This window comes from Brachyistius frenatus, unplaced genomic scaffold (genome assembly GCF_029030835.1).
Source record: "Brachyistius frenatus isolate BFR_SWC_R1_liver_20210118 unplaced genomic scaffold, ASM2903083v1 Contig_284, whole genome shotgun sequence".
Taxonomy (NCBI): Eukaryota; Metazoa; Chordata; class Actinopteri; family Embiotocidae; genus Brachyistius; species Brachyistius frenatus.
In genome coordinates this window covers 190,622-217,432 of record NW_027210883.1, presented here as the reverse complement: position 1 = coordinate 217,432, position 26,811 = coordinate 190,622, and the positions used below count along the sequence as shown (strand labels likewise).

Here is a 26,811-nt window from a genome sequence, read left to right as displayed (position 1 = left end):
TCCGTCACAGAGCAAATGTAGGTGCGATGCAGTAATATAGATATTTAAAAGAACAAGGAACGAGATATATAGCAGTATTTAAAAAAATAAAACAAAACAGACTGTTTTATTTTAATAAAATGAGTCCAACAAATTAACATCATGATTTTTTAGAAGAGGCAAGGAGGAGCAGTTAAAGAAAAATATGCTGATTGTTTATTATTATTATTATTATTATTATGATCATTTAATGAATGAAATGGGATAATGTTCCAGGGTTGTTATACCCTTTTCTTGAAACAGGGTTCTTCAAAAGCTGTGAAAAGAAAAGAAGTGATCGTCTTAACTTATTAAATCGAAGAAAAGTCATGCAAGTCTGCTTTAAAAATGGATCTTTATCTTATGGTAATAACAAAAATGTGTGGTGAGAAATGGAGGGTTAACAGCCTATTCTTTTTTAGGATCTAAAAATCACACCACTAAAAAAGTTAAGGGATGTCTGAAAGAAGAGATCATTCTGTTTGTCGCCTCTGGATGTCAGTGTTGGCATTTTAAAACGTGTTCAACAGACCTAAAAATATTATTTTAATGGTGGCCATAAGATAAATAAAACCTTGACATAAGTAGTTTTTGTAAAAAACAAACAAACAACAACAACAACCAATTGCTTTAATAAATGAGTTTTCTTCTGAAAATACACATTTTCAATTGAAGCACTAAATGTAATCTTTTACAATTGCAACCCTCTTTATTGTTATAAATCATACGGTCTATATATATATATGATTTATACGAATTTACAAAAATACTACGCCTGCTATTTGAAAGCACAGTGTTTGAACGTTTCATGTCTGGAGGGCTCTGCGCAGGCGCAGTGTGAGGTGGACGCATTAAACCAATACATCAGGGTAGAGGCAGCAGGGCGTTTCTAAATGATCAACGCTTGCTTGAGAGCAGCGGAGGGGACGGACCTACCGCTTAACATGGAAGGGAAAGGAGAAAGCCGAGTTGCACATTAAATGTCCAAATAACTGCCTTTTAAAGGAAACTACACGGCGAGGTAAATATAAAATTCCTTCATCAAGGCTGCAGTCACTTTGCGTCTGTTGTTTGAGCTGCCGGAAGATATAAATCTTTAAAAAAAAATGCTTCTGACATCTATGTTTGAACTTTTTTTGGGGGGGTGTGAAGTTTGTGAGCTGTTTTTTTTTTTTTTATAATTTTTTTTATCGTGAAAATAGATATCAGATCATTTAAAAACAAAGTCCTCGCACAAGAGCACCTGTCCTGTACTTGTTAAAAAAAATAATAATAAAAAAAAAAAAACGAAATCTGCCGATGTCGGGCTTGTTTATGTGAATTCTCTCATTACCGTGTGTGGGTTTTTTTTCTCGAGCTCGACACAAACGGATATCATGGTTAATGTGAGTGAAGTGAAACGAAAAAGGCTCGCCCAGCTGTTCGTGTTGGTCAACTTGACAACAAGTTGCAGTTTGACAGTTGGACATTTTATCTTTTCTCGGGGACCACACCCACCACCAGGACTGCATACTTCATGAGCGCGAGCAACATGTCCCCCTCTTAAAGTTTTAATATGTACCAAAATATGCCTCCAACTTAATTGAAAAGTCTTAAGGAGTGTTTCCTACATGAAAGCGTCGTTTCCCTTTTGATAGCAATCCCTCTTACAGTCAGCATATTCCCCTCCACAGTGGTCAACTTTCAGTGTCTAGTTTCTCTGCAGGTCTATTTTTTTTTTGCAAGCCAACATTTTGGATATTTTATTTCACAGTGGACAATATTTGGAATATGACTCCTCCCGCCCTCCCTTCAGTGCCTGCATGCAGAAATACTCCAGCGGCTGTGCAGGACGAGCTTACTCACAGCAACAAACGCTGGACTTCAGGCCCCTGCAGGCATCATTAGGCGACTATCAGCATGTATTTAAGGAGTCGGTGTCCATGCTGTGTGTATTGACATCTGCATTGGTCTTAGAAAATCTTTGCATCTCTGCTGTTGAACTCATGTGACTCCCTTTGCGTTCCTTATTTGTCTTCATATGTTTCCTTCCTTATAGCTGCATGACCCACATCTTCTCTGTATTATTATTAATAATAATAATAATAATAATAACAACTTAACATGTTATATGTTTTGATTTGAAAAACACATTTCCACAGAGAGGGTCCTTGAGTATTTTGCTGTGTTGTTTTTCCTCTCTGTGTTGTTGGACTGCAGCTGCTGGTGATGAAGCCTGGGGGCTTCTCCTCCTTCCAGTATACGTGTGGATACTGCTTGTCGTTCCTCATAGATGTCACTACCTGCACTGAGGTGGAGGATGTGTGTGTGTGTGTGTGTGTGTGTGTGTGGCTGGTTGTGGTGTATGGGAGCGTATTTCTCGTGATGGTGGGAATTATGAAATATTCATCATAGTCAGATTGAACTCGTTGGGCAGGGTGCGTCCTGATAACCACGCAGCAGAGATAAAAAACCACATGCTCGGGATCTAACATGTTAGAGGAGTGAGAGCAGACCTACTTTGGCTGCAGCTTTTCTTTAATAACTCTTTTCAAAGTAACTTAAAAATAAATGAAAAAAATAGTAGTGGTTTGCTGTCTGGGTGGACAATATGGTTTTTTTATATACTATTCAGTAGGTGTGGGATCTTATCTCGTAGATAGCAGCTGCAGAAGTAATTATGTCTAATTTACTACTCAATTTTGTATCCTCAGATCAGTGAGGTAAAATCTCTATTTTGCATGATTAATTAATTTGTTTTCCTTTTTTAAAAACGGGTCAGTGTAACGTTACGATGCTCAACATTAATTTTCCTCATGAATAAAAACTAGAGCCTGAGGGATGTTTGAGGCTAATATACTGTATATACAATATTTATACGGACACATGTTTTAAAGTGATACCTCCGATGTGGTTATCAAACACTTGTGTAACAAACACACTTGGTGGAGGCAGGATATTTTAGTTTCCTGTCCAACTTCACTGGAAATGTAATAGTTATTAATAACTATAAAACCCACTTAGACAGAATAAATGCAAATATTTCCCAATCAGATGATTGTTAAAGTTTCTGTGACTGTATTTATGTAGTTGGTAGGTTGTTTTTGCCATTCTAAAAAAAAAAAAAGTTGTTTCTTTTTCTGATCAAGTGTCAGTGCTGTCACGTGAGCACTATATTTGGCGTCTTATATTGAATTGTATACGCATGACAGGAATAAAACAAACGGCAGTCGAGCTAAACGGTATTTTTACTGGAGGTTGTAGCCCGGTTCGCTTCAGAGAGCTCTGAGTTCGGTTGGAGTGCTCACGTATGCCCCAAAAAATACTGACTCATCGGTCTGAGTTCGCTTCCAGGGCTGAAAGGGGCCCCAAGTGTGAAAACTCCCTCAGTATTAGTAACAACACTTGTGAAAGTAGAAGTAAAGGTAGTTGTAGTGTTAGTAGAGCAGTGGTTGAACTTGTAGCACTCCCTGCAGCTTTAGCGGCCTCTCAGCAGTAATGGTAGGTGTAATACTCGTCCAAGTACTACTTGTAGTTGTACTAGTACTGTGTTTTCTCGCAGTAGAGGTAGAAACTACTAAAAGCATCCAAAATAATGGTCACAGTTTTTCCCACTCTGTCACACAACAGACCTGAAAACCTGCTTTTTCAACTTCATGTTCTGTGGCTCTGCAAACAGGAACATTTTTCAGGGCCAGTTTAATGGGTGTGGTTTACAGTGAACAGTGGAAACTGTTGCAGCGCTCTCCGAGCCGACGGCTTTTCGCTCAGCCTCTGACAGTCGAAGTCTTGCAACAGGAAGAGTGATTAGCTTGGTGAGAGTTGCAATAGTAAAAAAAAAAAAAAATGAAGAGAGAGAGACGGAGCGGAAAGAAATGAAAAAAAAAAAAAAGAGAGAGAGGTTAAAAATATACATCTGTTTCTGGGAGTTTGACAGAAAGAGAGAGAGAGAGAGTGTGAGAAGCTAAGGGAGGATTACAAAAGGAACTGAGGTTAACTCTTATCTGTCTGCCAAAGCTCCTGTTCTGTCAAGAGCTGGTGTGGCGCTAAAAACACCGTTTACACTTCCTCCTCTCTGGCTCTGCTTAATTAAAGAGTCAGAGAGCTTTTGCTTGTTCCTCGGTCCTCACGATGCCCTTCATTGTGCATCAGGATTCACACAAGAGTGCACCACCTGTCAGCCACGTGCACAATTTGAACAACACACACACACACACACACACACACACACACACACACACACACACACACACACACACACACACACACACACACACACACACACACACACACACACACACACACACACACACCTACATGCAGCTTTTGGTGATACACTTGTCTGATTAAATGTGGACTTCAAAGTGTGTTTGACTGACGCTGTGTAGAGATGCAGTAGGCGGACTAATCCCGGCGCTATCGGTAGAAAGAATGCATGTATGTGATTGACTGGAAAGAAACAAGGAGGGCGTGTTTGCCCGTTAAACCCTGTGTGTGTCCGTACAAGGTGTGTATGGACTTGCATCTCTGCATACTTTCTGATCGGTAAATTTTTTTTTTTTTTTTAGGGTTTAGCAGCAGCTGGAGAAACAAGGACGGACAGACGGACGGACGGACCTACGGACATCCCGCATTTCTGGCATCTGGATAATAAATAACCGGGATCATCAAACCTGCCGTTGTTGTGAGGAAGATTTCTCTCTTTGGCCCTCTGAGCTCCTGCGTCTGTGATCCTGATCGCACTCGAAGTGGCCGAACCACAAAGTACCGCAAAACCAAGCAGCAGCCCGGTCTCATCCATATTTAATAGCTTCTTAATGGCTACTGATGTTTTATTCTAATTTGTGATTGAGCCTCAAACTCATTGGTGCTTTAGATCAAATCCGTTTTTGCTGCCGCTGGGGCTTCGTGGAAAAGCTGTAGATGCAATAAGTCACAGCTGACACGTCTCTAGATCTCACTTTGCTTCCAAAAGAAATATAAATAAATCCCAGCGGAGAGCAGCAGTCGACCCGGCACTTCTTTAACCCCCCACGAGCTCAAGATGGTGGAAGAGCACATTTACGCCACAGGCATTGCCGCCAAGCTGAGGAGCCAGTGGGATCGCGATGAAGGTCTGGGACAGAACCACAACGCGGTGAAGTTCCTGGGTCAGGACTTTGAGTCGCTGAGAGCTCAGAGCCTCCGGAGCGGGAGGCTGTTCGAGGACAGTCTGTTCCCCTGCGCCTCGTCGTCTCTGGGATTCAACGAGCTTGGCCCGAGATCCTCCAAGACCCAGGGAGTCCGCTGGATGAGACCCACGGTGAGTCATGGAAGGGGGGGGCGGCGGCATCAGCATCATATTTCTAAAAGTTTGTTGGACCATTTGTAAGTTAGTTTCTGTAGTTTCATCAAAGCTTTCTTCCAACTTAATAGTGCTAAGCTTTTAAACTTTCAGAAAAGCAAGAAGTCTTTTGCCGAAGTACTTACGAGTATATCGGACATAATCATTAGAAGTGTAATGAAGCTTTAGCTGAGGGACCATTTTTGTTAGCCAACTTATTACAAAATCATCTGTATATCTGGCTCAACATCAGAGACCATATTTTTAGATTTTAAAGTGCATTTTTTTGACTGTGACTGAATAGCCACGACCGATTAAAGGCTTTTTAATTAATCACCCTCAGATTTCTTCAAGTTTTCAACTCAAACTGTTTGATCCCTAAACTGTTTGCACCAGAGGGAGGATCACTCACACACCCGAGCAGCACTTCTCCACGCTCAGTCTTTTACATGACCTTTGTTCTCAGCTCTCTTGGCTTTATTAGGACACTCACGAGTGTGCGTCTGTTCCAGTGTAGTTGGAAAGCTCCAACATGTGAGGGCTAAAAGATTTAAATTTGTGTGACTTTTATATAACAGTCTCTTTGTTTTCCTATTGTTTTTTTCTACAACATCTTTTCCAGCTGCATTGCATGCCATTAAAATGTCTCAAATATCAGCATCTAATTTGCACTGGAGCGAATCGTCTGCACTTATACGGCGCTTTTATTTTTCTCACCTTTGCCACATGTGGACGGGAGGAACCGGGGATTAAACCACCAACTCTCAACACCGTCTGAGCCACAGCCAAACGAAACACCGGGAATCCCTAAAAACAATTACGTTTTAACATGCACGAAAAACAAACATTCCTGCAGTAACTTCATCATAATTACTTTATCTGATAAATCATTGGAAGACATGAAAAAAAACACTTTATTGAAGCCTGTAATAATAAACCAGTTGTCTGTTGCCAGTCTGTTTAAAGAATTAACAAATAAGGACTGAAGGGTCAGACTTGTATTTCATCTGTTCATCAGCAACTAAACTTTCAGCCAGGAGTGATTGCTAGATGTAATTTAGATGTTTCAGCAACACCAGTAAAAAGTTCATTTTGCTCCAGTTTAGGCAGCTTACAAGAGATTGAAGGTGCATCACATCTTTCTTTCCTTCCGACTGAGTAATTTCTTCTAGATTTCCTTTCCTCTGTGTCTGTCCTTGTCTGCCTCTTCCTCTCTGACTCTCTCATCACTTCACACTCCATCATAAACACACCACCGCGCTCCCCCCTGTAGCCGACTCTGACACCAGAGAACAAAGCGGGACTGGCTTCATCACGCCAGCCCCGAAGACGGCACACTCTCATTACGGTTCAATTTGCACGTGTCGTGACGGGTCTCTGCTGTCAGTCCTTTAACGGTACGGAGAGACGAGCCGCGATCTTAAAAGCTCTCGGGGTTGTGATCGTCTACGTGACTGCAGCCTCTAAGCTCCCATTGCTGCTTCCATTCCAGTGTGTAGACCACCGAGTGTGCGCGAATGTGCGTGTGACCTGTTCGTGTCTGTTGGCTGTAATGCTTCTTGGGGTCCTGATTCTCCAAAAAAAGAAAAAAGTCGGGTCCTCCATAATGCATAGCTCGCCTGCACCGCAGGATCTGTAATATTCAGGCGGCATAAGAAGGGTCATCTCTAAAAACCAGTGCGCCGCGTGAGTCGTAAAAAGAGGATTCAGACGCGCGTGTGTCGATTTATGTTTCAGAGAATTCTGTGCGTGTTTGTGTTCGGCATTAGGAGACATGTAATATTTCTTTTTATAGCTTCATGGGGAAATTTCTCACGCTCAACACGCTGCGCAGAAGATGGTTTGTAAAGCAGGAAGTTAAAGAAATGTTTATTGCATCATTTCTGAAGGTCCTCAAATAGTCTGGTGCTAAATTTAATCAAGTCGCTCTTACTGTATTGAGAGAGGCACACATTACTGTGTATTGGAGAAAATTTGGGTCCTATGTGCCCACGGTCCTAGGTTCCTTGGGTCCTATGTTACCTAGTTCAATCCTAACCCACAATAGCCCATCCCATATTAATACAAGTGGGGAACATTTTCTTGTTCCCATTATGAGCTATATAGAACTGGGGAACAAAATAGGAACGATTTCTTTTACCTTCACATGTAAATATAATCAAAGGAAGCAGCTTTGCAGATGTTTGATCGGCTGCTCTGCTCCTACTTCAAATCCTCTGGTGAAACACCGTAATCGCTCAGAGCAATGACATTAGCAATGACTTTCTCTAAAAGATTCCTCCAGCTCCGCTGTCACAAGGACAGATACAGGAGATCATTCCTGCCCACTGCCATAAGACTGTACAATAACTCACCTCTGGCAAAATCCATCACAGTACAATAACACTGTTGACTGTGTTTCTTGGTTTGTTGTATATAATATATATAGATATATAATGTACTGTATATACTGTGCATTTTATATTTTTATTTTTTCCTGCTATTTTATTTTATTGCTTTTCTATTATTCTATTATTTTATTCTATTGTTTCTATTATTGTCTTATTGCTTCTGGATGTATGCTGCTGTGGCGAAAAAAATTTCCCCTCGGGGATTAATAAAGTAAATACCTACCTACCTACCAATACTGCACACATAGAGATAAAACTGATGGAGATTTTTGCCAAATGAGGGACTTGTTTTTTTAAGTGAACAATTTTCAAATGTACTCTTGTGTCAGGAATGTGTATGAAGTCACGTGCTGTGTCATTTCTGCGGGACAGAGCCTTTCGCACTGTTCTCAATGCAGTCAATATGTGAAAGACAGGGAATGTAACGTTTTCGCAAACGTGTACGTTTTGAGGGCCAGAAAAGTGCTGATCGTTCTGTTTGTTTATGTGTGTGTGCACTCGACAGGAGTTATGCAAACGGGCCGAGTTCATCGTAGACGGAGCGACGCGCACAGACATCTGTCAGGGAGCTCTGGGTGAGTCCCGCTGGGAGAGTTCCCGACTGGTTCGGTGTTACTACTGCATGACTCGGCTATTAGAGGAGAGGAGAAAGAAGGAAGAAGCATAAAAAAAAAAATTAAAAAAAAAACTGTTTCCAGTTGCAATCCTAAATCTCAGGAGAGCCTGGATGTAAGTCATGAATAAGTAAAGCTTCCATCTCTAATGTAGAACCGCAGAAAACATGATCTCGAGCAACACACTCAACCCATAATGGGATAATAACTGATTTCAATATGTATTTTTATTTCAATTAAATATTTAACTGTTATGACACTGCCACAGGTTTATGTTAATTGGTTAGGAAAACAAATGAGATGTATTCATTTAATTCTTTATAGAATATGTTTGTAGATAATAAATAATGACCAAAAATTGTGTTTATAATATTTGTTTGGAAAAATTGATCCAGAGACTTAAAAAACGTCCAACATTTTAGCCGACTGCCTTCTTCTAAACACAAAGAGAAATGAGTAATAATTAAAAGAATAGTTTGACTCTATGACTCTCGTACCCTTGAAGCTCATAAATGTATTCATGAAAACGACACAAAACAAAGTGCAAAAACAATTATCTGTAACTTTTCTGGGGTTTATGCGCCAGATTTTAGCCGTTGGCTTAAGAGAAGGTCAAACGGAGGTCACAGCACCTGACAAAGAAATAGTCCCACACCGTGACACTTTTTACTTTTTTAAAGATTTTTATCAGACTTAAGAAATGTTCAGTCACAGAAGAAGTCCGGCTGTGTGTTTTTTTTTAGTAGCTATCCCCATGTGCAAAATAATGTTGATAGAGTACCCTTTTAAATATGATATATTATTTGGATTATTTGAAATTTTTAAAGAAAGAGCTCTTGGGTTAAAAAAATGCCGGGTCACCTACGGTACAGTAAGGATGGAAAACAAAGCAATCAGAGTAGACACAGCAAACTAAAAACAGGATGTGATGACGGAAATAGGTTGGACAGCCTGAAGGAGAGAGAAACCGACGAGTGTTAACTCTCCAACAGCGGTTACAAGTAGCACTTTATCGCCTCAGATGTTTTCCTGCTCGACACACAGCTCCATCTATAATTCATGCCGTGTTTTTCTGCCTCACATCTGTAAACAAGGCCACCATCCGAAGCTTCGGTAGAGCGTAGATCCGGCCCGCACGGAAGAGCTACTTCTTCATATCGTGAAATTAAATACTGTAAAAGGCCCCAAATTGATTAACCCCCCCGCCCCCCAAAAAAACAAACAAAACAACAACAACAAAAAAAAAACCCAATGTTGAGCCAGAAAAACACAACGCTCCAGAAATGTCTGCTGTGACTCGGTGACTCATGGAGGGTGGGAGCCTCGGCTTGGTCGCCTCCCCTCCCCCTCTCTGAAGTCTACTGCCTCTCCCCGTTGAAGGGCAAGGCTTTGTGCAAACAGAGTTCCTGGCTCTTGGCTCGACTGAGCTGTTACTGGGCGAAAGCCAGTTTTATGAGCGTCCCTCCCGTCGAGACTGCGAGTGCAGTCAAGCTCTCGCATGAATGACTCAGACATTTGAATGTGCAGATGAAGGGGAAGAAGAGCGGCGCAAGATTTAGTATATAAAGTAAACCCTGTCCATGCCCAGCATCTCTTTTTACATAAACAACCTGCTGTCATTCATGTCGATATATATGGTGCATTTATACTTTCTACCTGTTAGGGGCTGCTCCAGGTTATTAAAACTCTGTGTGTGTGTGTGTGTGTGTGTGTGTGTGTGTGTGCGTGTGCGTGTCTGTGTCTCCATGTCTCCCTGTCTCCCTAGGGGACTGCTGGCTGTTGGCGGCCATCGCCTCGCTGACTTTAAACGACAACCTCCTCCACAGAGTGGTTCCTCATGGGCAGGGCTTCCAGCAGGGATACGCCGGCATCTTTCACTTCCAGGTGACGACAGCTTCACTTTCTGCATTTACTTTTTAATGGCTGAGGACAGAAAACACAACAAACACAGCAGACACCTCCCACAGATTCATTGCGCTCTTCAGGGGCAGGTTCACTCAGACCTCCATTAAGATTCTGGTCTCAGGCGTGACTGTTTTTGTAGAGATAACTTGTAATATAGCTTTATGTGAGCTGCTAAACACTTTCACCTGAGGGACTTTCACAGTTGAGGTGGATTAGAAACCATCATTGGCCCGCATTAGAGAGCATGTGTGGACCTTTGGTTTCAGTCTAAGGAATAACAGGAGTCGGCATTTCTGCCCGAACTCTGTTTTTTGTGCAAGGTGGAAAAAGCTGGTTGGTAACTGGTGTCGTAGATCCCCTCCTCTGTTGTTCCGGTTCGATATAGACGGCTTCATTTACTCCTCTTTCAGTCCATCAGTCTTCTCCGGCCAAACTCACATCACTGTCCTCAAACGAGTCCCTCGTCCTGCAGATGAAGATGGACTCTCCGAGTTCTGTCCCGAGGAGTCGGTGCTTGTGAAGCGGTTGTTTTGTCACTCCGATGTACAAGTCTGAGCGCTGCATTAAACTGCGTCCAGTACAGCGCTCTGCTTATGTCCTTGGGATGGACATTTTTTTTGTATTTGAAACTAAGTCACAAGAAAATCCCTGATGCTATGAGAGGATCATTCATTTCACAAATTCCCATCCTTTCTCCTCTTTCCTACCTTCTTTTATTTTTGGTAAGAAGTCCCGAGTGGCTTCTTGATTTTTGTTACAAGTTACAAGCATTTATGCTCCTGGCAGCTTTCTCAGTGCGTAAAATAGTGCCGAAATGATAAATTGATTCATCAGTTCAAAAGCAACAAGGAACGAAATTCATTTAAAATAATATCACTGATCATTTTAAGTAATCAGTCTCTCCTGAGAAGATTTCCTGCTTTTCTTATTCTCATATAATTGAAACGGTTTGTTTTCATCTTGCTGTTTTAATCAATCATTAATGAGCATTTGCATGAGCTCTGCAGGTTGTGATGTGCATTTGTCTCTTCTTTCTGACATGGAGTCAAACCATATAACGGTTTAACAGATTGATTGACTTATTACTCAATAATGAAAAAACTCAGTTGCTAGTTGAAGATCTGACGTGACGTTTCTTTCGCAAGAGCTTCCTTTTTTCTTCGTCTTGCCACAGTTTCCCATGAGGAACGTGGGATTTAAAACACTACCTTTGTGTCCTAAGCTGCTCTCTTCAGCCTGCAGTGAGTCATCCGCGCCCTGTCAGCCAGAGAGTGAACTTTACCTGGGAGGATCGGAGTAACTGTCAAATGGATTTAAACACCCCGCTCTAAAAGTAACCAACACCCATTTCCATTATAAGAGATACACGTTTTAATTTCTAATCAATCAAGACGATCATCCCACCATCCCTTTGTCTCACGTAGTTCAGTATCTCCGCTCCTGTTTGAAGAACCGGTCCTGCTTCTTTGTGACAAATTTTTTAAATATTTTCAACATGGTGTCGTCCTCTGCCATGCAACTGGGCCTCATCAGCTCAACTTTGCCTTGTACACAAAACCAAATACTCCAAATACACACTCAACACACACACACACACACACACACACACACACACACACACACACACACACACACACACACACACACACACACACACACACACACACACACACACACACACACACACACACACACAAAAACACAGGCTAATGTGTGACGGCAGCTGCAGTGACTCAGGTGATGGCCTGATGGTAAAAACCCTCTTATGCTTCCGCCAGTGAGCCGCTGAACAATAAACACATTCAGTCCGACACTGGGCAGGGAAATGCTTTACAGCAGGTTCGTAATGAGGAGAGTTTCAATCTGAATTGAGGAAGTTCTGGTTAGTCTGTGTGTATGTGTGTGTGTGTGTGTGTGTGTGTGTGTGTGTGTGTGTGTGTGTGTGTGTGTGTGTGTGTGTGTGTGTGTGTGTGTGTGTGTGTGTGTGTGTGTGTGTGCGGCGTCTTCTGTTCTCTGGAGATTTTGTTTGGTGTCCAGGACTTTCTCTACTGAGATTATTTCAAAGAAGCGCATCACTGTTCTCCACATATTTCACAACAAGTGCTTGTAGTGTTTTTTAAAAGCTTAATGAGTTTACATCTCATTCCTTCAGTGATTATGAAAGATGCAGTAAAGTGGTGTTAGAAATAAGAAATCTTTAGAATTGCAAAATTTTTGACTATTCTGTTGTTCTCTTTTCTGACGTCAGGTACTGGTGTGCAGGAGTGTGTCAGTCTTGTGATTTTATCCGTGAGTGTTAAGTGTTGCGAAACACCGCTCATGTTTCTTTTTATTCTTCTTCTGGGAGGAATCTGCTGAAACAGCAGGAGAGAGACGTGAGAGCAAAACCTCGAACTGAAGACGCGCAAAATCAGTTTTACACTCGACATTTCAACCTGTTAACGATGGCCAATTTGTTTCTTTTTGTTGTTTCACTTTACTCGTTATTACGTAGGAAACAAACAAGAGAACACGTGTCGTCATCAGTGATATTCCACCGCCTCAGCCCGCTGAGCAACTTTGCGCTGAGTCGGCTGATCTGTGCGATGCAGCCAGACCGTCATCCTTCCAAGTGAACGAAGGGAAACAGGCAGCAGAGGGGAAGCTCCCGCACATCAAAGACACATGGTCCATGCAAAGGGACAGAGATATAATGTAGAACACACACACACACACACACACACACACACACACACACACACACACACACACACACACACACACACACACACACACACACACTGCTCCCTTGTACACTAGTCTGATGGGTCAGGGTGACTCAGTTCCAGAAAAGTGAGCCGAGGGGAAAGCGGAATTTATTTTTCACTGATTATTTCCAGACAAACTGTGTTCATCTTTTTTCATTGTCGAATACGAATGTGCATTTACTGTATTTATATATTCCTCTCTGCTAGAAAGAGTTGAAATAATGCTTTAGTTTGTTCCGCAGGCCTGCACATGCATGCATGTGTTGAATATAAATGAACGAAAGCTAAATGGCTTGTAAATACTTCCAGCATGTTAGTAAAGAGTTGCCCCACTTTCACCGTCCTCTTTCCCTGTTGCCTGTTTAAAAAAAAAGAAGAAAAAAGTATCCTCTTTTCACTGCTGGTATGTTTCTACTCCTCCTCAAGTCTTCCAGGGATCCTCCGTCCCACCCGTCCTCCCTTTTTGTACAAGTTGGGATCTTTTTTTAAGCCTCTGGATAAATTACCCAGACCTGAATGAATCATCTGAAAAAGTTATTATAAGCGTGGGTGGTGGGAACCTTTAATCGGTTTAAGTGGTAGGAGAGAGAAAGAAAAAGGAAAAGGTCTGATGGGTTATCTTGTGTGAGCGAGCGAGCGAGATGGGCACACAAAAGGAGGAAGAATGAATAATAAACTAGGCAATCTCAGCCGTCGCAGTCGGAAAACAAATGAAACCGCTAACTGGGGCAGAATCTTTCACGGTTTATGTCGTATTATAGCTCATATTTTACACTGGGAGCCATGACGGATTGTCGCATTGCATTGAGGAGTTCTCAAGCGTGAGAGGCTGCGTCACTGCAAGTCAGGACACGCATGTGGTCGGAGCCTGTGAGGCCGGGTGACGCTCGCACACAGCTGTGAGATGAAGCCTCCGCAGAGTAACATGAAGGAGTTGTGCGGTCTTGCATGTTTGCAGGGGCGAGCCTGTATTTGTGCGTGTGCGTGTGCTCGGTGTCGTCCTCAGGCAGCCGTGTTGTGACACAGCTCCTCCCAGAGGTGGATTCAGCTCTGCAGGCCATGCAGGACTCACCCATCCAAACATGCTGCACATTACAACACAAATGTGGAATCACAAAACACACACACACACACACACACACACACACACACACACACACACACACACACACACACACACACACACACACACACACACACACACACTCTCTCTCTCTCTCTCTCACTCTGCCAGATGTGGCCTTTTGTTTGCCAACTGACAATCCTGCAACTTCCTGCACTGTTTTCTTTCTCTCTTCTCCAAATGTGATTACTTTGACAAATAAGTATTTCTTTCATAAGACCGTATCAACACGCTGGCAGCTCTTCTTTTGCATGAAGTTTATTGAATTTCTGCCTCGGGGTGGGGGTGGGGGAGGAGGGAAGGGTTTCTATAGCAGGCCGAGAACAACTGCTTTAACAGTTTGCTGTCTGCGCTCCGTGTACTTCTTAACACAATATTTGCAGATTTAAATTCGACGTAAATAGCTCAAAGACAGGATTTAGGAGATCATCCATTCTGGATTTTCGAAAAAGCTGAAGTTGCAGGTGTTAAATATTTCACTGCAATGTGGACGGGAGGGCTGTTAAAGCTGCAGACGTCTTTGTGTGCGTGCACATAATCTATGCACGGAGGCCTCTGTTCCTTTGAAGCCTTTTGCAGAATGTAATTTGCATCTCGATGACAGAACATCGAGATGAGAGCGAACATCACAGGGATTTGCACATAAACTAAATAGATCGTGATCGCTGTGGTTTCTAAATTTATCTCTTCTGCAAACACAAAAAAAGAAGCTTCAGGCCGGTTTTTACTTTGATGAAACCAGAGATACTTTGATGAAACCCCTCCAGATTTTCATGACCTTATGTTGGTCTCTTCTGCCCTCTTCTGGACATCAGGCTCACTGCCACGTGTAGTAAATAAAGGGGTAAAAAGCAGAGCAACATGTTTCAGCTTCCTCTGAAAACCATTGTGCAAAATAAGCAGCCTTCTTTTATTTTTTTATTTTATTTCTGCATTCGAAATATTGCTTTGGTGTAAATATTCAAATCTGAAACATAAATTATTAGAATTCAGTATATTCTGCCCATATATTCACCGATCCCAGCAGATCGGTGAAAACAACGTTTTTTGTTTTTTTTAGGTATCAAAGTGACAAAAAGATGTTAAATTTGCCTTTTGAGGTGTTGAAATTGTGCCCCAGACTCTGAACCATACTTGTGATATTGCTCTGAACGTGTCCTCTGCTCTCATGCCGTGCAGTTCTGGCAGTTCGGTGAGTGGGTGCAGGTGGTGATCGACGACCGGCTGCCGGTGAAGGACGGGAAGCTGCTGTTTGTCCACTCAGCGGAGGGGACAGAGTTCTGGAGTGCACTGCTGGAAAAGGCCTACGCCAAGTAAGAAGCGTAATCTACATCAACACTGAGGCGAGGCTGATGATGCATTCACGTCCCATTGTAAAAAGGCAACCATGCAAAACCCTCCAAAATGCTATGTTTATTTTTCCCTGTATTGCAGATATAGAATGATTTTTATTTATCTGATTAGAATAATCAGCGGATATTATTTACAGTGTACCTTTAAAATGTGACTGCTACCAACACTTCTGCTGTGTTTGCAGTCTGTGTTGACATACTACTTTTAGTTTGCACAACAGGGCGTGAGGTATCAATCAGTGGACACACGCACACGTCCTGTTTTGAAGATGAAACAAGTGTTCGGGTTGTTGTTTTTCCAGTCTGCAGATCATATTTATGGTAAATTCACGATGACGTAAACATGAGAAAAACACGTGAGCACTCAAATTTTCTTTCAGTCGGATGATCGCAACTTCAGGCTCATTGATGACCTGTAGGTTAAGAAGAAGCAACTTTATTTTGGCAGGAAAAAAACCAACGAAAAAACAGATTGTAACTGAGGTAAGTCTTGATACTTTGGGACTCGTACGAATCCAAACTGCAGGCCGAAGTATTTCTGAATCATATCTGGAAACTGGATGTAGACAATGCGAGTAGGGAACGTGACTGAGAAATCCCTTAAAGAGGCATTAAGTAACTCAAGGCACCAGCTGCTCCGGCAAACAGCTGTAAATTGAGTTCGCTGTCAAAGTGAAGCGGGCTTTGTTCATTGTGGCTGCCAAGTAAAGCGAAGCGTTCTGGATGAATAGCGGAAAGGAAACGGGAGCCACAGAGCAGAGGGGTTTTAGGAGGAGTTAGATTGATGCTTTGTTACTCGGTGAAGCTCCATAGTCATATATGGTAGTTTAGCAGCGCTGGAAGCGTCCCATGAATGAGAACACACTGTACTCTGAACTTTGACTGCACTCCACTTAAGCTCCCTTCATATACCTGATGGTTTTCCATGTATTATCTGAACTTTTTTTTGGTATCTTTTGTGTCCCAGGTTGAACGGCTGTTACGAGGCTCTGTCAGGAGGCAGCACGTCCGAGGGCTTTGAGGACTTCACGGGCGGCGTGACCGAGATGTACGACCTGAGCAAAGCCCCCTCAGACCTCTACAGCATCATCAGCAGAGCCATAGAGAGAGGATCGCTGCTCGGCTCCTCCATTGACGTCAGTACTGGAACATTCGTACACAATCTGACGCCCCTCCCCAAAAAAAGGGATAAATTAGCACTGATTTATCACAGAGCGTTCATTTAATACTCCTGGCTTTCCAATCTCATGGTGCAGCTTTAAAAATATACCGGCACCCAGACACAGTTAGAGACTGTTATACAACTGAAGAGACATATTTTTCCTGCTGGTAGAGACCAACAACGGAGCTAAAAGAAAGTGAATATTGGACTTAAAACGATCATGTGGCCAGAAGCACAACTCCAAATGAATGACAGTTGCTCAGATAGATTTTTAGCGTTGTTGTAAGCAAAACCACATTATGTTTTTGATCCGTTTCCTTTTTTTCCTTTACGCATTTTTTAACCTTTGGATTGAGGCACAAGGAAATATCTGTTTATCCTAAAGACATGTCAATGGAGTGATATTGATATTCCATCTAGCTACATGTAAAACCATCCTTTTACTCGTCTGGGATTAATCGGTTAGATAATTGCGCCGTTCAAGTAATACAAAAAATATAAAAAAATGGTCTGATGTAAACATAATGAAAACAATCTGCCCTCTCAGTTTTCATTACCTCCAGCAGGTTTTTGCTTTTAAAAATAGATCACCCTGTGCAGCTTAAGTCAGCTTTCTTTAGTCTAAGTGCTCCTCAAAACAATTACTGTCACAGCAGCAAGTTTTAACTGACAATATTTAACTCGTAAAGCTACATTAAATGTAATTGGTGGTGAAGTTTGGGGGGCAAAAACATGGTTGGAGCTGGCATGAAATCCCCACGAGTGTCAAGGACAGTTGAGCGTCGGGTATGTTTGCAGACAGGGAGGACTGAACTCTGTCTGTCTTGCTGAAGGACAGCTCCTGTAATCAGTGTGCCTCCTTGTGTGTCTCAGTTTGGGTCGGGAGAACCGCCAAACTGGCAGAAAAAAATCGAAAGAAAACACACTTTCTTTTAGTAAAACATTGACTTTAATGGCAACATCCATCCAAAAACATGCACCTCAGGTCAGGTTACCTGGCGCCGCGCTAGTGGCAGCCTGCTGCAGCAGCTCCCCCCTGAGAGACCCCCTGCTGTAGTGAAGAAATTTCCCCTCGGGGATTAATAAAGTGTATAAAATCAAAAAAATAAAAATCAACAAACAAAGAGAGTCTGGTTCTTTCTTCTTTTTTTTTTGTTTTTTACTGTGACAGAGTTTAAATGACATGGCAAGATCCATTTACTGTTTTTAAGAGTTTAAGATGAGGCCAAACAGTTTGAATGAAAGAAAAATGATGCATATAAGTTTTCCATTTGCTACGCTAAGAGACGGAGGAATTCAGTTCGCCTGCAGGGATTTTGAGCATTGCGTAGATCTTTGCATGTCTTTGAATGTCATCAAGTTCACAGCAGATGTCACTATGCCTTTCATCTGAAGCGGTTAATGAGTTCAAATGATTTAACAACCATTGATAGTCATTTGATGCTGATGATAATGACCGAGCCGGGTCGTGACACTCACTGTGACCGCTGTTCGCAAATGTCACTAATCTCCGTCACATGTGGAGCTCCAGCACGCCGACACATTTCCTCCCCGTCTTTGTTGTTGTTGTTGTTGTTGTTGTCGTCGTCGTCAGCGACCTGTGCTTCACTCCGTGTCGTCTCGTCCTCAGATCACAAGCAAGTCAGACATGGAGGCCGTCACGTTTAAGAAGCTGGTGAAGGGACACGCCTACTCCGTGACCGCTGTGGACGAGGTGAGCCGTAACACAGAGGGATGTCTGATCAGTATCGTCACTGGTTTGACTCCAAAAGGTAGACTAATAGGATTTGACCTTTGATTAATGATTGAAATCTCTCTTTTTTTGAGAGGCTGAAGTCCAAAATATCTGCACAGTTGTTTTGCACGAGCTCCAACAGATCGAACAATTTCCCTTGTCTTTCACTTTTTCAAACACACGTTGATATATTCATGGAAATATGAAATGTAAGCAAAGAGGGCTGTAAAGCTGATCTGACACACAATCAGCAAAAACAGTTTTGTTTGTTTATTTTGCCTCCTAAAATATCCAGGACTAAATGTTGAATTTACTTATGTCACAGGTTATATAAGTCACTTTCTGACATTTATTAGATTTTCTAAGGAAGTAAATTCCCTGTAGCTCAGTTGAATGAACTACAGATTAGTCAGCTCGTTTGAAAGTCCACTAAACTGAAAACAGGCAGAGTAAACCAAGATATTTACAGCCTTTAGGCCCCTTTTTTTTTTATTATTGTCATGCCGAAGTTAGATATATTTCAGTCATGTACAACCCCATTTTCATTAAAGTTGGGTTGCTGTGTAAAATGTAGATAAAAACAAAATGCTTTGATTTTGATAGAATAATTTGTTTCTAAGTGTTATACTGTATACTGTACAACTATATCTGTTGAAAAATGAACTCGTCACACTGAACTCATTGTTTCGAGTGAAGACCAGCGAGCACGAGAACATGACGTAATCTTTAACGTCATCTTCATAAAACATTAAAATGGTGGCTTCTCTTGTTATCAGGGTTTGTTTGAGTGTAGTAATTCATTTCAGATTCATTTACAGTGGATGCACATGACCGTGTGCAGGCCATTTGTTCAACCACACAGCAGAGTCGGCGAAGCGGATATGAAACTCGAGCATCTGGTGTGTTTCTTTGCCCTGTAGGTGGTGTACAGAGGAAATATGACGAAGCTGGTTCGCATCAGGAACCCGTGGGGGGAAGTGGAGTGGACTGGATCCTGGAGTGATAAGTAAGAGTTCACTTTAAACGCACCTAATGTAACAACCTGTTTCCTACTTTTCCGTTGAAGCTGACAGATAAAAGCGGTTTCAAGGAGCCTCTGATTGAATTTTCTCACGTCGAAATTCTTAACTTCGTATAGAAATTGACAAAAAGCTCGTATTTACAGCCTGTGAAATCAGCCCTCTCTGATCTGAAGAAGTCCCATAAGAGAAAAAGATGAAAAACCCACGGGGTGTTAGTCGGGTTGCTCGAGCTGTCGTCATCATCGGGCCGAGGAGTTATACTGGTTGCAGGAAAGGGCGGGTTTACATTCTGTGATTACTACAGTTACAAAACTAAAAATATCAGACATCGCCACCTCCCCCTCGAAATGTTATGTCACAGTTTAACTGAGCACTTTCAACTCTTTGTTTCTCCCTGCTGAATGTGTGCAAAGAACTGGGAACTGTTATAAAAGTAACGTCTTATGAGAATTTACTGTATAAATTTGATCTGCTGTTTTTCATGGCCTCCATGTCTCAACAAAAGTTTTCAAGAAACGTCCAATTTCAAAAACAAAGTTTACTAATATTTACAATACTTTACTTTACAATAAGAATTACATTTACCTAGTTAAGTTGAAAAAGCAGGTAAAAATAAATCTAAAAAAGCATCTTATTGGGGTTAAATGGCCGCTCAGAGACATTCTGCTTGGTTTTGGATGTTTTTGTTCACTACCATCTGGTAAACAGCCACTAAACCGGTCAGGTCAGAGCGTATTTATTGTTTTCGAGCTGTTGGTTGCATGAGGTGAAATCGTCCTAATTTGGTGTAAGCAAAGAGAATCTGCTGCAGAAGATTTCAGAGGAGCAAGCGAGTGAGGGATCGAGTGAACTGGGGGAAGAATGTGCTCTCGTTAATCCTCAGACAGATCAGCTCCTGTCGCAATGTCCATGTTTAATCCGGCGCTTCGGTCCAAACGGAAACATCTCGATGACTAATCAGTGGATTGCCATGAAATTTCACACAAGCACTTATCATCCCCTGAAAATAAATCTTGCTGACTTTGCACTTCCTTTGAATTTCCCTCTGGCACACCCATGACGATTTATTTTTGTGGTTTTACTGAAAGTGTGTGCAAATGTGCAATTTTGAGGTGTTGCTATGGAATTTGGTGACCGTTGGGAACCATCTCTCATCAAGCGCCACCAATAAAATGTAAAAACTACTTGCACAGCTAACAGCTTTCGCATCAGTCCTTCCTACGTTCCTACGCACGACATCGCAGACACACTCGACTGAAGACTCTCAGTTCTGTTGAGAAAGAAGTCCAGTTATTTAATAACAAGGAGAAGACAGAGAAAGTGGATATTAACATTGTATATCGAATGGGTATAAAAAACTCAGCTTGAACTGAGGCAAAATGTATCGATAACCTCGACACTGTCTGCGTCCAGTTGATAATTATTTTTGTCACATGTTGTCTTGAATTCCTCAGCTCCAGAGAGTGGGACAGCGTGGATCGCTCCGTCAGAAGTCGGCTGCAGAACCGCAGCGAAGATGGTGAATTCTGGTGAGTGTGCATAAACCAGGAAACTAAATAGACACTGTAGATATGATTATATACATTCTTCATCTACACTGAGACAAAGTTCCACTCTTGGACTTTTGGGATGGCAAAATAATGTCCAAATAAAACTTTAAAACCAGAGCCATGTCCGTCTGTTCAGGATGTCATTCAGTGACTTCCTGCGAGAGTTCAGCCGTCTGGAGATCTGCAACCTGACAGCAGACGCCCTGCAGAACAGCCAGCTGAAGAAATGGAGCTCCTCGCTCTATCAGAGCGAGTGGAGGAGAGGCAGCACGGCGGGAGGCTGCAGGAACTTCCCAGGTATGGATAGCAAAGAAAGGGATACTGCAGGGAAGGGAGTAGACGGAGGGATGAGAGAAACACGTGTGAAGGTGGGGGTATAAATCAAAGAAAGAAATCACCTGCCACTAACCAGACCCGTGTCATGGTCACGTGGTGTTAAATTCTGTTGAACAGAAACACCCATTACTCCCACTACAAGTGTTAAAACAAGCTGGTGTAGAAGGAGAGAGAAGATTTGGACACATTTCCTGAAGGAATGTGAACCAGTGACTCCTATTTAAACAATGAGCAATGACACAATGGTCTATTCGTAAAATGGATATTAGGAAATACCCCATTGTGACGTGCATGGAAATGGAGTCTGTTTTCTTAATTTACTACAACACGGTGAAGAAATCATTAGAATTTTTTCTATACTACTGATAAGAACTAAATTGCTAAAACTAAATGATCCTCTCTTTACCTGTGATGAGTTTTCTTAAACTTTCAATCGCTGTTCATCCTTTATAATAGTGTCATTCATTGTCATTGACAGAGCGAGCTGTGTATGTTACAATGACAAGCCTTATTACTCAATACCACGTTATAGCTGGAAAAGAAAAGGGAACAATCCAACCTTTTTCACCTTCTGTTTCCAGCAACTTTTTGGCTGAACCCTCAGTTCAAGCTTGTGCTGCAGCACCCGGACGCTCCCGGCAAATCCGACTGCAGCTTCCTGGTTGCCCTCATGCAAAAGGACCGCAGGAAGAAACGGCGAGAAGGCAAAGACATGGAGACCATCGGGTTCGCTGTGTATGAGGTTAGCAGGATTCCAGCAAGCTCCATTTGTAAAACCTAATCCTGTGTGCAACTTAAAAAAAAAAAAAAAAAAAAAAAAAGCTTAATTTCTGTCTTTTTATGTTCTTTATTGTCTCTTCTCCAGGTTCCAAGTGAGGTATGTTTTTTTTTTCTACTTTCCACTTTCTAACTGTTCAAGAAAAGAATAAAGCGCGACTGTTAACTCTTTCAATTCCTCTCTCAGTATCGCGGGAGGTCGGGGATCCACCTCAAGCGAGACTTTTTCCTCACCAACGCCTCCAGCGCTCGCTCGGAGCTCTTCATCAACTTGAGGGAGGTCAGCTCGCGGTTGCGGCTGCCGGCTGGGGAGTACATCATCGTCCCCTCCACGTTCGATCCCCACAAAGAGGCCGACTTCGTCCTCAGGGTTTTCTCCGAGAAGCCTGCAGACTCTGAGTGAGTGGAGACGACGGGAGACAGGAGTGAGGGAGGAAGCAGAGTCGAGGCTTCGGCCGTGTTTAGGGGGGAGGAAATGAGTGAAGATGAGCATTTTGACCTGAATAATTTACACAGCCTGAGATGCAGATGATGAAAACAGAGCACACGTGCAATGAATGGGGGACACAAATGTGCAAATGCAGATGATATAGAAAGAAATTCTATAATGGCGAGTTTGGTGCGATTTGGACATGTGACGCATTTGATATTAATACGGTTTCATAAAAAGGCAAAAGTATTCTGAAAATCCAAAATGAGTTACAGAAAAAGCAACTTGAACTTTCTTCGTCTTGTCTCGCCAGGGAGCTCGATGACGACGTCACAGCAGAGCTTCCAATAGAGGTGAGAGGAAGACGCGACCGACACCTTTTACACCTGGCCACTCGCATCGAGACAAACAAACAAACAAACAAACATTTGTGTTTGTGTTTCAGACTGAGCTAGATGAGAGCCAGATTGACGCCAGCTTCAAGAGTCTGTTCAGACAGCTGGCGGGACACGTAAGTCTCCCACTCGCAGAAAGTGGAACAGTTGCTCTGAGAAGCGGTTCGTAGCATCCAAACAGTCCTGTTTAATTTAACGCACCTTTTTTGTTAGGACATGGAGATCAGTATCACGGAGCTGCAAACCATACTCAACCGGATCATCGCCAAACGTGAGTCGCAGGGGAACTCATCCCCATCTGTGCAATTACAAGACTACATTTTGCTTATTATACAACATTGTGGAATTAATTTAGTATCAAGTATTTAAAGATGCCACTTTGCTGACTTTTTTCAGTGCAGGCTGTTCAGTAAATTCAATCTCATCTCTTTATCTTGCTTCCTCGTGTAAACAGATAAGGACCTGAAGACGGACGGCTTTACAAAGGAGGCTTGTCGCAGTATGATAAACCTCATGGACGTATCCTTGGCATTGTGTTCAATATCGGCTCCTTCCCCCTCCCCCCCTTTTTGTAAAGAGACTCTCGCTCGTTTGATTTTACCGTTGTTGTGACCACGAAATGTTCCGTAACTTCTTCGGTCAGACCGACGGCAGCGGCAAGCTGGGCCTGACGGAGTTCCACGTCCTCTGGGAGAAGATCAAACGATACCTGGTGAGTCGGACGGGGGTCAAGCAGGGGAATCAGGCTAAATATTGATTGCGCTTCGGGCCACTTGCGTAAGCCGGCTGTTTATTTTGACAGCTGGTCAGTGCACTGGTCGTTCAGGTTTTTTCAGTGTGGTGTCTAAATGCTTGGTTTCTTTCCATTTTCATGCGTCCGTGTGTCATGTTCTTCTTTTTCCATTATTTTTTGTGCCCACGTTAGACGATATTCAGACAGTTTGACCTGGACAAATCGGGCACCATGAGCTCCTACGAGATGAGGATGGCTCTTGAATCTGCAGGTACGGTTCCTTTTCATTCCAATACAAGAAAAAAAAAAAAAAAAATCGAGGCCTTTTCGGTCTTCTTTGCACATTTAGACGTGTCTCTGCTAGTTCTTTTGGTTTCTACATCTTCCTCTGATTTCCCTCCGTTTGTCTGCCCTCCTTCAGGCTTCAAGCTGACCAACCACCTCTTCCAGTTGATCATCCTGCGCTACACTGAGGACGACATGGCTGTCGACTTTGACAACTTTGTCACCTGTCTGGTCAGACTGGAGACGATGTTCAGTGAGTCACAATACATACAGTCCTTCAGTGTCTTTTAAGGAACAGTTCGCTTACTTATTATCCACTTCACTGGCAATGGTACAAAAAAAACCGAGCAAAAAGGCCAATGAGCTACTTGTTATCATCTCACCTCAAAAAGGACAGAACGAGCCAGAACTGTTTGTAATTGAAAAATATACACATTGTAAATACAGCGTACAGTATATGCATGAACAATGATTCTCTTTGGTTTTCTCTCTCTGCAGAAACCTTTAAGACCATGGACACAGATGCAGATGGCGTCATATCCCTAACCTTCTTCCAGGTAAGACTAAACAGTCAGAAATGCTGCCACATACCGGAACGATGTCTTTTGTTAATTGTCCAGATTTGAATTTGTGAGCTCGTGGTTACAACACTGGAAGTCGTGTGCAACTTATGCTTGGCATTTAAGTGAAAATCACTGTTGCTAGGCAACGCTAGGCAAATGTTGAGCTTCGACGTTGATGACGGGGTTTCGCCCACATGGACCCCCCCCGTGCACAGTAAATACGACCTCATTTGAACGCAGCATAACTTGACGTCTCCATTCGTACATTTCATGCGATTTATTTCCAATTGCTGTCCCTAATGTCCGTGCCCTCCTCGTTCTACAGTGGATTACCCTGACCATGTTCGCCTAGAGATGAATGGAGTCCACTGTAACCGCTGCACTGCATCCCGCTGCAGCTCCAGGCCCAGTATCTGTTGTTTCAGAAGTGCCTTTTCTTCACCAGTTCTTCCTCTCCGCCGTCATGCTGCTCGCTGCCGAGACCATCTGATGCTAAAAAAAAACCCCACCTGTATACTCCTCTCTACAGTGCCTGTACTGGAAACGTTTGCTAATCCTTTATTTGCCGCCTATTTCGCCAACCGGGAGACGCTCGACTTCTCATAGCGGGGGGCAGGGGGATGACAAACTTTTATTTTTTACGACAATGTAACTTTAATTAAATGCAGCAACATGTAGTTAGTTTGGCTGAAAATTGAGCATGGTAGCTCCAAATCTTTTTACTCCGTAGCCGAGCTGTACTTGATATTTGAAGAAGGGCTAGCTCGTGGTTGCTTGGTGCAGGAGACTGAACCTAACAACACAAAAGTAAATGAATGAATTCAATAAATTGGAAAATAAGCACTTCCTTGTATGCTCATTAACTGCTGATAAGACACAGAGGTAACGATAACTCGCCTTACATTATTTTTTACTATCGCTTTAAGAGTATTTTTTTGTAAGCATGACTTAGCTGTCCGTCAGTGTAACTTGTGTCTGCAGTAGAATGTATTTTTCCAGTCTGGTTGATCTGTTCTATTTAACCTTTAGTGGGATCATTCTTACTTCATTCTCATTTCAAATTAAGAGCCCTCTAGTGTTTCATACACAGTACAGCCATATAATAATTTTGACCTTTTACTCAACCAATAAGATTACTTTTGCCTCCACTGTAAGTTTGTAGAATCAAAAGTTCGACCTTGGTTTTTCCCACTTTAAGGTGACCGACAACTAAGACAACTTGAACACAATTTGTCTTTTAGGTTTTAATGGTGTTTCTTATCAGGATTTAGCTGTCTTAAATCTTTATCTTAAATAAGCACTCGATTGTAACTGATACTTCTGCACAGCCACGACTATCGGCAGACGGAAAACCTGCCCGATTTTTAATCCAATCGCTCGTACTTGAGCTCGACCAGACAATCTTCCATCACGCGGCTCTCGGATCTGATTTTTCATACAGCTGTTTGAAATTGCTGCCTGTCAGTTATTCCAGTCTAGGTGCCGGATGCGGTCGAAGTCTTGACCTGCTCCGTGTGCTGGCTTGTTCTTCAGCCTATTAATCACACAGCATTCAGTATATATGGATGTGCGTTTAAAAAAAAACAACAACAACTCTACCAGCTTTTTATAGCAACACTTCTGGCCTGGCACTTTTATGTTTACATCTTGTGCCAAAGTGTGCACACACGGGCCTGTTCATGAAGCTTTACTGGGCCCCGCAGTTTATGCAGAGACAATGGTGGCGTGCTGTATCATAGAGAATGTGTCAACAAACCTAATCCTGTTCAGCTTTAATACATACCTGCTTATTGTGTTATGCATGACACTTTTTACACTTTTTTTTTGCAAGGTGTGAAGCAAAAAAAAAGAAGAATCGCCACCTTTAAACTTTGTATGTAATGGCCTGAACTGGATTTTCATGTGTCAACGTTCTTTAATCTTGCCTTTCAAAGGGAACAAGATGTCAATATGGAGTGACAGTAAACAATTATGCAAGACGGATGGATATGTTGTATGCATGCAGTGTGAAATGTGACATAATTTCCCTGCCTGCCTAAAAAAAAAAAAAATTCTGGTCTACCAGGGGAGCAAGTTTTATTTGAAAATTGTAAGATCTACATGTAACTTTCTCATCGAGCAGTTTTTAAGTGTTTCAAATACCCAAATCATTTGTTCTGCCAAATGCATTTGAAACGGTTTTCATGCCGAGCACTTCCCATCTGTACGATATACTCTCGACATTCTTATGTAACAGTGTAATGTTTACAGTCGGAACATTCTGGGTCCCTAGAATCCGTTCATCATGCAAAACTGGTTTATATTGGTTTACCGTGTGTCTGTAAAACTTCTACACTTTGAAAATAAAAATGGGAAGGTTTTTGTGAGCCTCT

General features: G+C 42.3%; 1 protein-coding gene across 1 annotated transcript; it reads left to right on the top strand.

Moving 5' to 3' along the window:
* Positions 1–906: 906 nt before the first annotated feature.
* On the top strand, positions 907–26,805 carry capn1 (calpain 1). Its single transcript, XM_069722276.1, has 22 exons — positions 907–1,039; positions 4,566–5,299; positions 8,216–8,285; positions 10,090–10,208; positions 15,279–15,412; positions 16,419–16,587; positions 18,244–18,327; positions 19,269–19,354; positions 20,825–20,899; positions 21,057–21,217; positions 21,838–21,998; positions 22,122–22,133; positions 22,221–22,432; positions 22,777–22,816; positions 22,909–22,974; positions 23,072–23,129; positions 23,313–23,377; positions 23,502–23,570; positions 23,784–23,862; positions 24,013–24,129; positions 24,375–24,433; positions 24,765–26,805. Exons 2-22 carry the CDS (start codon positions 5,042–5,044, stop codon positions 24,789–24,791), a joined length of 2,121 nt encoding a protein of 706 aa, XP_069578377.1. The 5' UTR covers positions 907–1,039; positions 4,566–5,041; the 3' UTR covers positions 24,792–26,805.
* Positions 26,806–26,811: the final 6 nt, after the last annotated feature.